This window comes from Oncorhynchus masou, chromosome 29 (genome assembly GCF_036934945.1).
Source record: "Oncorhynchus masou masou isolate Uvic2021 chromosome 29, UVic_Omas_1.1, whole genome shotgun sequence".
Lineage (NCBI taxonomy): Eukaryota > Metazoa > Chordata > Actinopteri > Salmoniformes > Salmonidae > Oncorhynchus > Oncorhynchus masou.
Genome location: NC_088240.1, coordinates 71,524,811 through 71,538,672, shown reverse-complemented (window position 1 = coordinate 71,538,672; position 13,862 = coordinate 71,524,811). Strand labels below are relative to the sequence as shown.

The window sequence follows — 13,862 nt, the reverse complement described above, 5'->3', positions numbered from 1 at the left end:
ACGTTATCACACAGGGCTCAGAGCCCAGGGACCCAGGAGGTTGTGTGTTTCAGTCCTCTGGGACAGGCCGGATGCTCACAGGAAGGTGATGCTCACAGCATGGCTGTTTCACTAACGGCTAATGCATTAGCAACAGTCACACACAGAGAAAGCATAGTCTACGTCCAAACAACATTCCTGTCTTACTCCATCAAAAGTCTAATGTGATATTTAAAATATCTAGGAAACAATCTAATGGTGGAATGGATTTCTCTGCCACACAGCAGTAACACGTCCAGCATAAGTCCCTATTCCATAATGATACTATTAATCACTTTTCAGAAGATTAGAGCAACAAAGGGTTATAGACTAATAGCCCAATCATAGCAGCTGCTGTGTCCGAAATGGACAAAAGGCTATAGGGAATAGGGGTTAGTAAATAGGGGGCTATTTCCGATTGGCCCCATACAGTAGCTGTAGTGATGACTCACCGTCATGAAGCCGTCCAGTAGGCCAGAGTCAGGTTTGGGCGGGGCCTGCAGGCGTTCCATGGACCACTTCTCTATGATGGAGGCCACTTGGCTGTTCTCCGTATTCAGGATCCTAAAGCCAGTCATGTTCACCCCACTGTAACGGTAGGCCTCCACGTCCAGCGCAAACAGGTCCTGACAGGCAAGAGTTAGGAGTCAGGAAAGTAGGAAAAGAACATACATATATATAATACGCTAAAGAAGGGTTATAACTGTGTTATAAACTAAGCTAAACAAAGCCATTTTCTCCACTAAGAGCAAAAAGGATTAAGTATAGACTAACAATTAAATAGGAATGCTGATTATGAATATGCAAGGACATGGTAGCAATGTGAGTTAATGTGTGGTGTCTGAGTGCTGTCCTCTGCTGGAGCTAACACTGGAGTATAAAGTCCAATCTGGCAGAAAATGGCTGCCATATGTGTTCATCGATGTGGATGGGTTGTTCACTCTGGTGGGAGAATTAAGCTCTCAGCACTGCGTCCCCTCTCTGCCAAACTCAACATTGGAACATGTTAGAACGTCCTCCTGTCTGTTCCGTCTCCTCAGTCCCTCCCAAACTCCTCATCTTCACTCATGTTCATTTTTCTCATTTCATACATCCTGCAAATGGCTTCGCCAGACTTAATTGCGTTCATTGTGATACACTGAATGGCTTCTATAAAGAGAATGTGGACATTTAGATCTTTCATTTCAAACATTTAAATGGAAGGATGTATTTTCTTCTTGATGAATAGCTCTGGCAGCGAAGAAAACGGAAGGTTTTAGTTCAAAGGATTTTAATATTCTGGCTGGGGGAGGGGGCAGGAGTGTTTTGAACTTAAATCTAGCTACTGTTAGATGAATGAGATATGGCTTTAATAGGAGTAGGACTTGAATAATGTTTCTGACCTGACAACTCGACAGGGAGTGAGTATGAGAGAGAGAGAGAGAGAGAGAGAGAGAGAGAGAGAGAGAGAGGAGTCAGGAATAATGTAGAGTGTGTGTGTGTGTGTGTGTGTGTGTGTGTGTGTGTGTGTGTGTGTGTGTGTGTGTGTGTGTGTGTGTGTGTGTGTGTGTGTGTGTGTGTGTGTGTGTGTGTGTGTGTGTGTGTGTGTGTGTGTGTGTGTGTGTGTGTGTGTGTGTGTGATAATCTCTGCAGAAAGAGGGAAATAGAGCAGCCCTCTGAAGTAGGCCAAGGGCCATGTCAGTTACACAACCATGGGGTGTCAGAACTGAACAGCTATCTGCCCCCCCCTCTCTATCTCTCTCTCTCTCCCTCTATCTCTCTCTCTTTCAAGAGAGGAATGAAAGTTGACACTCCTCTCTGCCACATTTCCCTGTTCTCCTCCAGGGAAGAATATAGAAGCTGTCATTCACTTTCACATTCAATGATCTTGTTGCCCTCAATCATCACAGCGCATGAGTTAGGTCATTCTGATATCACTTTCTTTCTCACACCTAAGACATAAAATAAATTGTTGCTTTACTTTTGATTGGCTGTTAGTCAGCTTGAGGGAAAACATGAAGATTGAAGACTGCCTCTGTTTTGCTCACACCTTCACTGTGTCAGAAGTTTCCAGATGGATACAAAAGTTAGACAAGCAAAATGATGGGGAAGCATCTCGGCAGGCAGTGAAACATATGGCTGTACTTTACTTACCAGTGTGGTGAAGATGTAGTGATAGTACTCTGTCATCATCCCCATAGCAAGAGCCTGGAGAGAGAGAGAGAGAGAGAGAGAGAGAGAGAGAGAGAGAGAGAGAGAGAGAGAGAGAGAGAGAGAGAGAGAGAGAGAGAGAGAGAGAGAGAGAGAGACCGAGTGTGAGAGAGAGAGAGAGACCGAGTGTGAGAGAGAGAGACCGAGAGAGAGACCGAGAGAAACAGAGAGAGAGAGAGACCGAGAGAGAGAGACCGAATGAGAGAGAGACAGAGAGAGAGAGAGAGAGACCGAGAGAGAGAGAGAGAGGGAGTGTGTGTGTGTGTGAGAGAGAGAGAGAGTGAGACCGAGAGAGAGACCGAGAGAGGGAGTGTGTGTGTGTGAGAGAGAGAGAGAGAGAGAGAGAGGGGGGGGTGAGAGAGAGAGAGCGAGAGAGGGAGTGTGTGTGTGTGAGAGAGAGAGAGAGAGAGAGAGGAGTGTGTGTGTGTGTGTGTGTGTGTGTGTGAGACAGAAAGAGAGAGAGAGAGGGAGTGTGTGTGTGTGTGAGAGAGAGAGAGAGTGGGAGAGAGACAGAGAGGGAGAGAGAGAATGCGTGAATGCTGAATGTATGAATGTATGAATCTACAGTATACATTGTGCATGTGCATTGTGTGTGGTGTGTGTATGTGCACATGTGCCTGTGTGTCTATGTTACAGAGTTATGTGTGTTTTTGCGTATAAAATATATAAACCTCACATCCACTCTCCTCTAAGCCTGGTGTAACCATCTCTTCCTCCATCCATCCCTCCATCCTTGCACATCTCCCTCCCCTCTATCCATCCACCCATCTATCCATTTGCCTTTCAACAGTGAGGGCTCACATTACTTACTAATGATGGCAATTAAGCAGACCTAAAGGCCAGGATACACTCTCATCAGGGATAGAAAGGTTATGCTGTGAGTGAGGAGGATGACTCTACTTCATTCTCTGGCTACGTGGATATAAAGTTGTGGCCAAAAGTTTTGAGAATGACACAAATATTAATTTTCACAAAGTCTGCTGCCTCAGTTTGTATGATGGCAATTTGCATATACTCCAGAATGTTATGAAGAGTGATCTGATGAATTGCAATTAATTGCAAAGTCCCTCTTTGCAATGCAAATTAACTGAATCCCAAAAAAACATTTCCACTGCATTTCAGCCCTGCCACAAAAGGACCAGCTGACATCATGTCAGTGATACTCTTGTTAACACGGCTGTGAGTGTTGATGAGAACAAGGATGGAGATCACTCTGTCATGCTGATTGAGTTTGAATAACAGACTGGAAGCTTCAAAAGGAGGGTGGTGCATGGAATCATTGTTCTTCCTCTGTAACCATGGTTACCTGCAAGGAAACAAGTGCCGTCATCCTTGCCTTGCACAAAAAGGGCTTCACAGATAAGGACATTGCTGCCAGTAAGATTGCATCTAAGAACTTCAAGGAGAGAGGTTCAATTGTTGTGAAGAAGGCTTCAGGGCACCCAAGAAAGTCCAGCAAGCGCCAGGACCATCTCCTAAAGTTGACTCAGCTGCGGAATCAGGGCACCAACAGTACAGAGCTTGCTCAGGAATGGCAGCAGGAAGGTGTGAGTGCATCTGCACGCACAGTGAGGCGAAGGTTTTGAAGGATGGCCTGGTGGCAAGAAGGGCAGCACAGAAGCCACTTCTCTCCAGGAAAAACATCAGGGACAGACTGATATTCTGCTAAAGGTACAAGGTGAGAGCTACCATCAGTCCTGTGTCATGCCAACAGTAAAGCATCCTGAGACCATTCATGTGTGGGGTTGCTTCTCAGTCAAGGGATGGGCTCACTCACAATTTTGCCTAAGAACACAGCCATGGATAAAGAATGGTACCAACACATCCTCCGAGAGCAACTTCTCCCAACCATCATGAACAGTTTGGTGACGAACAATGAATTTTCCAGCATGATGGGGCACCTTGCCATAAGGAAAAGGTGATAACTAATTGGCTCGAGGAACAAAAGATTGATATTTTGGGTCCATTGCCAGGAAACTCCCAAGACCTTAATCCCATTGAGAACTTGTGGTCAATCCTCAAGAGGCGGGTGGACAAACAAAAACCCACAAATTCTGACAAACTCCAAGCATTAATTATGCAAGAATGGGCTGCCATCAGTCAGGATGTGACCCAGAAGTTAATTGACAGCATGCCAGGGCAGATTGTAGAGGTCTTGAAAAAGAAGAGTCAACACTGCAAATATTGAATCTTTGCCTCAACTTCATGTAATTGTCAATAAGAGCGTTAGACAATTGTGAAATGCTTGTAATTATACTACAGTGTTCCATAGTAACATCTGACAAAAATATCTAAAGACACTGAAGCAGTAAACTTTGTGGAAATTAATATTTGCGTCATTCTCAAAACTTTTGGCCATGACTGTACTGTACGCTGATCTCTATGAGAAGTGAGAAAAGAGGAAATAGTTGGAGCTCTATCTCTCTATTCCCCCCCCTCTCTCTATCTGTCTTTCTCTCTCTGTCTCTCTCTCCCTCTCTCTCTCTGTCTCTCTTTCTCCCTCACTCTGTCTTAATTTAGATGATATCACTGCAGACAGACAGATGACTGTGGTCATTACCTCGGTCTGATCAGTGGCGGCCATGTTTTGCTAAAATAATTACAGACTCCTCATCTCTATGTCGCTATATCAACTGTTGTAGGGATATTATGTCTTATAGGTGAACACCTCACAAGGCCATTTGAAGAAGAAGCCCCTGTTATGGCAGCTTTATATTGTGAGTCTACTCTGTGTGTGTCTGTTAGGGCCTCTGGCTGAGTGCCCACCCTATTTAAGCGCTATAAATGTGGCTTGGTCTCCTAGGCAGCTGCGACTGGTGAGTTGTGCTGCAGTTCTCTGACAGCTTCGCTAAACCATTAGGAATCACAGATGATGATTGTGCAGGGAAATGGAGAGTGATTAAATGGGAAAGGGTCAGGCCAGTAATTGCTGCCGGTGTCAGGTGGGTACGGTAAGTATCCAGGTGGGTTGAGCATACTCTAATCTACTCACCAATAATGCAGCTAGCATTACCCCTGGCCATGCATGAGGTTTCATAGCCAATAAGGGTGCAGAATGTAAATTATTGCATTTCCTTTTCCAATCAGATGACAACATTCAAATGTTCCTCTTCATTGGGTGGATCTGATGGAATTCTGTGTTTCTTAGCCAATCAGATATCTTCAATCCTATTATACACTGCACTCTATCCGTGGACACCACAGAGGGATTGGAGAAATCTGCAGTAATTACAAACGCATCGTTTAGGAATCAGAAGCAAAATGATCTTTTAGCGCCTGCATATGAACTCTAGAGGAAGGCCTACAGAGGTTAGCATGAAGAATGTGATGCTGGTTATTTAGCATGCAGACAGTCCCACAATGGCACCATGAACGACAGTTAAACCACCACCGGTTGTTTCTTTACGGTAGAAGATTGATCTGCGTCTCTAAAGAGTACCATGACGGTTGTCTCAGAGTGCAATGAGGAGAGGGATCCTTCCATCACTGAGTCAGGCGGGTGTCTTGTAATGAGGATATCAGGGAAGAGTCCTTCATTACCCCCCATTACCAGGGAGTAGCTCACATGCCACTAGCTAATGATAGGTGTCCTTGACCTTCATAACCAATCACCAGCTACCACACTGATTAGAAAAGCCTAGCGGGAGAGAGTGAGGGAGAAAGAGTGCGTGCCAGGGTGAGTCATGTTATCTTTAATATTTGAAACATCCTGGAAGCAGGAGGAGGAATATTAATGTTTTTAATTGAGTCCGTATAAAACATCCTCTCTTTCTGTTTCAGGTGGAGCTGAGATCCTGCATGATTAAAATGACCTCAGAGAACATCCCTTCTTTCAAGGAAATGTACAAAAAAACATATTTTGCTCCCAGTTTAACAAAACGTGTCTGAATTGACTGGGGATTGTGACTCCTCACTCTCACTCACACAAACACACATCACTTCCCCTCCTCACACACACCTGTTTTAGGATGCCGGCAGCCATTTCGTGTCCACAGTCGAAGATGACGTGGAACTCCTTCCCTCTCTTCATCTCCTTGAGGAGAGGCTTGGAGTCCTTGGTATCCGCTGGCAACTGGCGGATCTTCAAGCGGATGTTGTAGCGAGATGGAGCCTTTATGAGCTCCTGTAACCGAATAAGACCTTCAGAGGAAACACAGAGGCAAAAAAGAAGTGTGTGAGAGGGAATGTATCAATGTACAATACATATAACATTTTGAATAGGGAAAGGGGGATACCTAGTTAGTTGTCCAACTGAATGCCTTCAACTGAAATTTGTCTTCTGCCTTTAACCCAACCCCTCTGAATCAGGGAGGTGCAGGGGGCTGCCTTAACCGACATCCACGGCACCCAGGGAACAACAGGTTAGCTGCCTTGTTCAGGGGCAGAACAACAGACTTTTACCTTGTCAGCTCAGGGATTCAATCCAGCAGCCTAGTGGTTACTGGCCCAATGCTCTAACCACTAGACTACCTGCCTCCTCTACACTCTAACCACTAGACTACCTGCCTCCTCTACACTCTAACCACTAGACTACCTGCCTCCTCTACACTCTAACCACTAGACTACCTGCCTCCTCTACACTCTAACCACTAGACTACCTGCCTCCTCTACACTCTAACCACTAGACTACCTGCCTCCTCTACACTCTAACCACTAGACCACCTGCCTCCTCTACACTCTAACCACTAGACTACCTGCCTCCTCTACACTCTAACCACTAGACCACCTGCCTCCTATACACTCTAACCACTAGACTACCTGCCTCCTCTACACTCTAACCACTAGACTACCTGCCTCCTCTACACTCTAACCACTAGACTACCTGCCTCCTCTACACTCTAACCACTAGACCACCTGCCTCCTCTACACTCTAACCACTAGACTACCTGCCTCCTCTACACTCTAACCACTAGACCACCTGCCTCCTCTACACTCTAACCACTAGACTACCTGCCTCCTCTACACTCTAACCACTAGACTACCTGCCTCCTCTACACTCTAACCACTAGACTACCTGCCTCCTCTACACTCTAACCACTAGGCTACCTGCCTCCTCTACACTCTAACCACTAGGCTACCTGCCTCCTCTACACTCTAACCACTAGACTACCTGCCTCCTCTACACTCTAACCACTAGGCTACCTGCCTCCTCTACACTCTAACTACTAGACTACCTGCCTCCTCTACACTCTAACCACTAGGCTACCTGCCTCCTTTACACTCTAACCACTAGACTACCTGCCTCCTCTACACTCTAACCACTAGGCTACCTGCCTCCTCTACACTCTAACCACTAGACTACCTGCCTCATCTACACTCTAACCACTAGACTACCTGCCTCCTCTACACTCTAACCACTAGGCTACCTGCCTCCTCTACACTCTAACTACTAGACTACCTGCCTCCTCTACACTCTAACCACTAGGCTACCTGCCGTCCTGAAAATGTCATGTTCATTCCATTTCTGTTGCAAAAAGTGCAGGCGCCCCATTTTCCAAAGATAAACTACAAATATGTATCTCTGGTAATTGAAGTTTTACTCTGTATTCATTTGACTGCCTTGGTTTTAATTAGTAGTAGATAAGGAAGCTCCATGAATAGATGTCTAATGTCATTCCAATTTTAATGAAATCCATCCATCTGTCAACTTGTCTTGCATCTCTTCCCTCCTCCCTCCTCTCTCCTCCCTCCTCCCCCTCTTCCCTCCTCCCTCCTCTCTCCTCCCTCCTCCCCCTCCTCCCTCCTCCCCCTCCTCCTCCTCTATCTCTTTCTTTCTCTCCCTTCTTTGCACTATTGCACATTTCATTCTGCTTCCTCATTTCTTAATATTTGTCTGTATCTCTCCTGTTCTACCTCCACCATCTATGTTTCTCTCAAAGCTCTGTTTTGTCTGGCGCCACATGGTATCTTACCAGAGCCAGTACCACAGATCTTGATGCTAGAAGAAAACGGATCCCAACAGTATGAATTCCCCTTTGAAAAGGAAACCAAAAAGACATCTATCAATACTCCACCTGACTTTTATCATACTGATACATTGAATTCACGCTCATTATCGATTCATCTACAATGCTTCCCCTATATTCATTTAGATCGCTGCTACATGTTTTCCACCGCGGCAAAAACCAGGATTTACAATATATATATATATATATATTTGTCGATACATGCTTTTAAATGGATACTCGCTGGCTCAGTGACTGAAAGTCTATGGGAACAGCTAGCGTATCTTTGCGCTAACATATAAATTCCTACATAGAGATATAGGACAGAGAGCCACTATGGCTGAAGAATTCTTACAAGTGTTTCCATTCATCTGTAAGTGCAATCAATAATCTTTTCCCTGGTCCAGTACTGTATAGACCTGCCGCAGTCACAGTCACAACCATGTAGCTGTTATTCTCTGCAGCCTGCAGCCATACAGGCAGCCCCCAGCTGGTTGGCCCGTGGCATTATTTGTTTACTTCCTGTTTCTACTTGAGCGCACAGCACCATGGGACACCAGCCCAGCTCAGCTCACAGCTTGTTGTTGAGTGTTGAGCAACAGCCAGTTCCCAAGCCTTCATTAAATCACTACAACACTCTGTCGCACACTGATGATGATGCCCCACGGTGGCGCCCTCTCGCATGCTGATGATGTGTCATTGCCCGTGACAAAGTGGACACAGTAGACACAATGGAGGGCTGAGGACCTCGCCCACTGTGGGTCACTATTAACTAACACTGCAGAATATATATACGATGAGCCAGAGAGAGGATGCAGTGTAGCTACTGTATGGCTACAGGCTATGGCTATGACTGAAATAGGCTACCTATTCCTAGTGCACCGATAGTGCATGCCCTGGTCAAAAGTAGTGCACTACAAAAGGAATATGGTGCTATTTCAGACGCAGCCTAAGAAGAAGACCAGCTGGCCTTCTCAATTTGAACAGACACCCTTAGTTAGACTTCATTGCACATCAGCTTGTTTCAAAATGTTCATTACCTGACCATCGCAGTTAGTTTAAATAAATGCTTTGTTGGCGGCCACAAAGGCCCATGGTGAACACAGTGAATGTTATGCAGATGGAGGCGCTTGTGAAAAGCGGTTGTTCTTAAATCAATTAAAGAGTTGTGATCCCGATCTACAATTCTGTCGAAATTTGGAATTCAGACAAAAGTGAACATGAGGTATGCGAGTGTGTGTGTATGTGTGTGTATGTGTGCGATGTTTGAATGTGGTCCGATCTGGCTGGGGTGTTTAGTTTTGCGAGAGCTTTCCACTGCAGGAGCAGCGCTCAGTGTTTTACTGTTAGTTAGTTAACATTGGTAAAACCACCCTGACACCCCCGACTGCTGCATTCGCACATCATAAACAACATGTCAGAGTACCTCTTTCTCGTCCTCTCCCTCTTTCTCACACACTTTCCACCTCTCTCTCTCCGCTCACTCTCCATCTCTCTCTCCCCCTTTCTCTCTCAATCTCTCTTCCTCTCCCCCCTCGTGATCTCTCTCTCCCTTCTCCCTTCCCCCCTCTGTCTCTCCCTCCTCTCCCCCTGTCTATCTCCTCGGCCTCTCTCTTCCCCCCTCTGTCTCTCCACCCTCTCCTCCTGTCTATCTCCTCTGCTGTCTCCCTTCCGCCTCTGTCTCTCCACCCTCTCCCCCTGTGTATCTCCTCTGCCTCTCTCTTCCCCCCTCTGTCTCTCCACCCTATGCCCCTGTCTGTCTCCCTCCCCCCCTCTGTCTCTCCCTCCTCTCCCCCTGTCTACTTCCTCTGTCTCTCCACCCTCTCCCCCATCTATCTCCTCTGTCCCTCCACCCTCTCCCCCGTCTATCTCCTCTGCTGTCTCCCGTGCTGTTCTACCTGGCAGATTCACCCCTCTTCACCACCCCAACACTGCCTGAGACCACAGCAATCCAGAGAGAAAGATATGGAGAGAGGGAGAGGGAAGTGGTGATCTGTATTGACTGTGTCTAATGCCTTGTGACTGCCTTCCCCAGGATCCATATTTTACTCTGCATGAATATTTCATCCACTCAAAGCGTTTATTAGGGTCCGTCTGGGAGTCTCCTGAGCGTTAAACAGAACAGCCCTGTGATAAATATCCTGTGAGACGAAGACGCAGCAGCAGCAACCCTCTCCTCAAGTATTCCGCTCCAAACGTCCTCGAAGAACCGCTCATAGGATGAGTTTCCACTGCAGATCATCCATCAGAGGTAGAGATGTAGCAGGGTGGATCTCAATAGTCTTGTTTCCTGACCTTGTCTCCTTTCCTTTGTCTGCACCAATGTTGAACTACATATAGCGTGTATCTCAATAGTCTAATGGTCTCGTTTCCTGTCCTTGTCTCCTTCCCTTTGCTCTAATGTTGAAATACCTTTCTCAATTGTCTACATTTCCATCCTCTCCTCGCCTGTTTTCAGAAGCCACTTTAGCCTATTGTGTGATTCTCCTGGAGGTCTATCTATGGCACAGTGAGTGTTGCATGATGGGAAGCGGGAGGCCGGGAGGACGGAGTGAGTGGAGTAATAGCTGTGTGAGTCACGCATCTCCCCAACAATCTGCGGGTCAAGGTTAATGAAACCCTCTCTGCATCGCCAGCCTTATTTATGTTCCATTAAACGTGTTGAACAAATTGAAAAAAGATTAAACCGTGTTTCCGGTCAAAGGTTTAAATAGTCGTTCAGGAATGTGGAAGGATGGAAGGAAAGAATTCCCCTTTGTGGGAAATACACACATCCATGTGTCTCCTCTCTGCTCATAAAGTGTGGACCACTTTACTCTATGTATTGAGTTTATAACTGTCATTACAACTGTCATTACAACTGTCATTATAACCGTCATTGTAACTGTCATTACAACTGTCATTACAACTGTCATTGTAACTGTCATTGTAACTGTCATTACAACTGTCATTACGACTGTCATTACGACTGTCATTACAACTGTCATTACAACTGACATTACGACTGTCATTACAACTGTCATTATAACTGTCATTGTAACTGTCATTACAACTGTCATTATGACTGTCATTACGACTGTCATTACAACTGTCATTACAACTGTCATTACAACCAAGGCCTTAAGGAGTTTTCCCTCAGGGAACACCAATCATTAGACAGATGCAACAGACACTACACCAGAAATGTGCTGCTAACTGATGCTCTCTTCTGTAGCTGCTATGTGTTTGAAGATGGGCGGCCATGTTGTAAGAACACAATGTGCACTCATTAAAGTTAGTTCCCTGGAACATCTGGTCGTCTGTTGCTATGCATGGCGTAGTCGGCACAATAACATCTTGTCGGAGTTCCAAACAGCTGGTGGACTTTAATTAACATTGCATGTCACCAACAACACTGATGTGACAGGTTCAATAAAACAATCTTAAAAGTGAACAAAAACAAATACATGTGAAAGTAGGCTACAAGTTATTTTTGTCTATTTCTATTTTAAAATTGTTCTTGTTCACTGTAAAAACATCCTATTTTCAGAAGATATGCTTTTAACTACAGTACTTTGACCCTACTATGAAACATACAGCACTTGAGAGAAAACCAAATAAAACCTCTCCAGACCAACAGAATTCAATAGACAGTAACAGAGAAGCAAAAAGTACAACCAAAGTGATTAAAATCACTTGGAAAATCCAAATGATCACAGCGTTTATGAAAATGGCATTTCGCAAGCTACATCATCACAGCAGTACCTATTATCCCAATGCAGCCAAAGCTGAATTATCATGGCACTTAGTAGAACGACAGTTAGCGGGCCTTTCTCAACAATCTGCAGTGTGGTAGTGGAGCGTATGATGGGATTGGTGCGGCTGGTGTGTGTTTTCACTCACACACATCAAATTGAAACAGATTACTGAAGGGGTCCTGGGACTCTAGAGCCAATCACTTCCACTCAACTTGACTCAGTCTCAAGTACACTTAAATGTCTCTCAGCCTAAGCAAACACACACACACACACACACACACACACACACACACACACACACACACACACACACACACACACACACACACACACACACACTCACACACTCACACACACAGACACACACACACACACACACACACTCACACACTCACACACACAGACACACACACACACACACACACACTCACACACTCACACACACAGACACACACACACACACACACACACACACACACACACACACACACACACACACACACACACACACACACACACACACACACACACACACACACACACACACACACACACACACACACACACACACACACACACACACACACACACACACTCACACACTCACACACACAGACACACACACACACACACACACACACACACACTCACACTCACACTCACACTCACACACACAGACACACAGACACACAGACACACACACACACACACACACACACGCGCGCACGGATGGACGCACACTTGGTCGTATGTGCACACACACAAGGAGACACTCACAACACACAAAGAAATAGGCCTTTTTTTCAAATGCCAAATCATTCTGTCAAAAACAGAATTAAATAAAACAACCCCTTTTTGATTAAAACAAGGCAATCAGCCACTCCTCTGTAAACATTTTGCTACACTGGGTTTTAGGCCGACCTTTCAACTAACGCAATTACAAAAACAATGTCAGGCAGATCAGGTCAAAACCTCTCCCATAACAGAATTACACCCATTTGACACACAGTAAATTACCTTTTCCTCAGAAGAGTCATGCGGGGTACATTTCAATTATGTTTTTTGTTGTGTTTTGTTCTGTCATAAAATGCAACCATAGGAATACTCGAAGGGATCCTTGCTGACAGCTATATAGAGGAAAACAGAATGATGGCTATAGAGTGGCTATTCAGTGGTGTTGGATGGAGTGGCTGGTCGTTGGGTCATTAAACCTTTCTTTGCTCTTAGGGACCACCCCTCTAGTCTACCACCTCTACGGTCGGTCGGTTGCAGTCGGAGGATGTTGTCAAGGAAACCGGGCCATAAACATAGAGCCAGGGTGATTAAACTGTCACTCTCTCCCTCCCGCCATCAATGAAGGAAGGGAGGCCGGGACTGGGGGGAATATTTATAGGAGTAACCACACTATCCCTGCACCATGGTGCATCCCAGCATCTCCATCTCTCCCTCACTACCCAATACAACTCCAGTGTAACATGACTCCCATAACGTTGTGATGTGTGGCTCGGAATACTACCACCACAACACAGAGTGTAGATGCCATTGCCTTTGTACCATTACAAAGTTTATCTGTTAGAAGAGGGCTATTGTGGGTATTGATTTACTTGTATGCTCTCTGGTTCACGGAGAAACAGCCCAATGAGAAAACTGTTTCCTGTTCCACTCTGGGGCAACAGCAGTAGGGCAATTGGGGTGTGAAGGAAACATGGCTTAGAATAAAGGAGTCCCTTCTGATAGAATTATATGGCAATATAGGGCTTATCCAATATGTTGGACAATATGTTTTCACACACATAAAAACAGGCAAAGTAAGCAGGCCTACACATTCAACTGTTTAATAGAAGATTAATCAATCGCACTCCACACTGCCCTTTTCCACCTGAACAAAAATAACACCTATGTGAGAATGCTGTTCATTGACTACAGCTCAGTGTTCAACACCATAGTGCCCACGAAGCTCATCACTAAGATA

At 45.4% G+C, this 13,862-nt stretch overlaps 1 protein-coding gene across 3 annotated transcripts in view; it reads right to left on the bottom strand.

The window, feature by feature from the left end:
* The window catches only part of LOC135520429 (glutamate receptor ionotropic, kainate 2), a 237,227-nt gene that overhangs the window by 132,429 nt on the left and 90,936 nt on the right, over positions 1-13,862 (bottom strand). For all 3 annotated transcript variants that reach the window (XM_064945988.1, XM_064945990.1, XM_064945989.1), the window contains exons 5-7: positions 6,167-6,348; positions 2,152-2,205; positions 471-644 (exon numbers count right to left, since the gene is read on the bottom strand). In XM_064945988.1, coding sequence (XP_064802060.1) covers positions 471-644; positions 2,152-2,205; positions 6,167-6,348 — 410 coding nt within the window. The remainder of the gene's footprint in view (positions 1-470; positions 645-2,151; positions 2,206-6,166; positions 6,349-13,862) is intronic.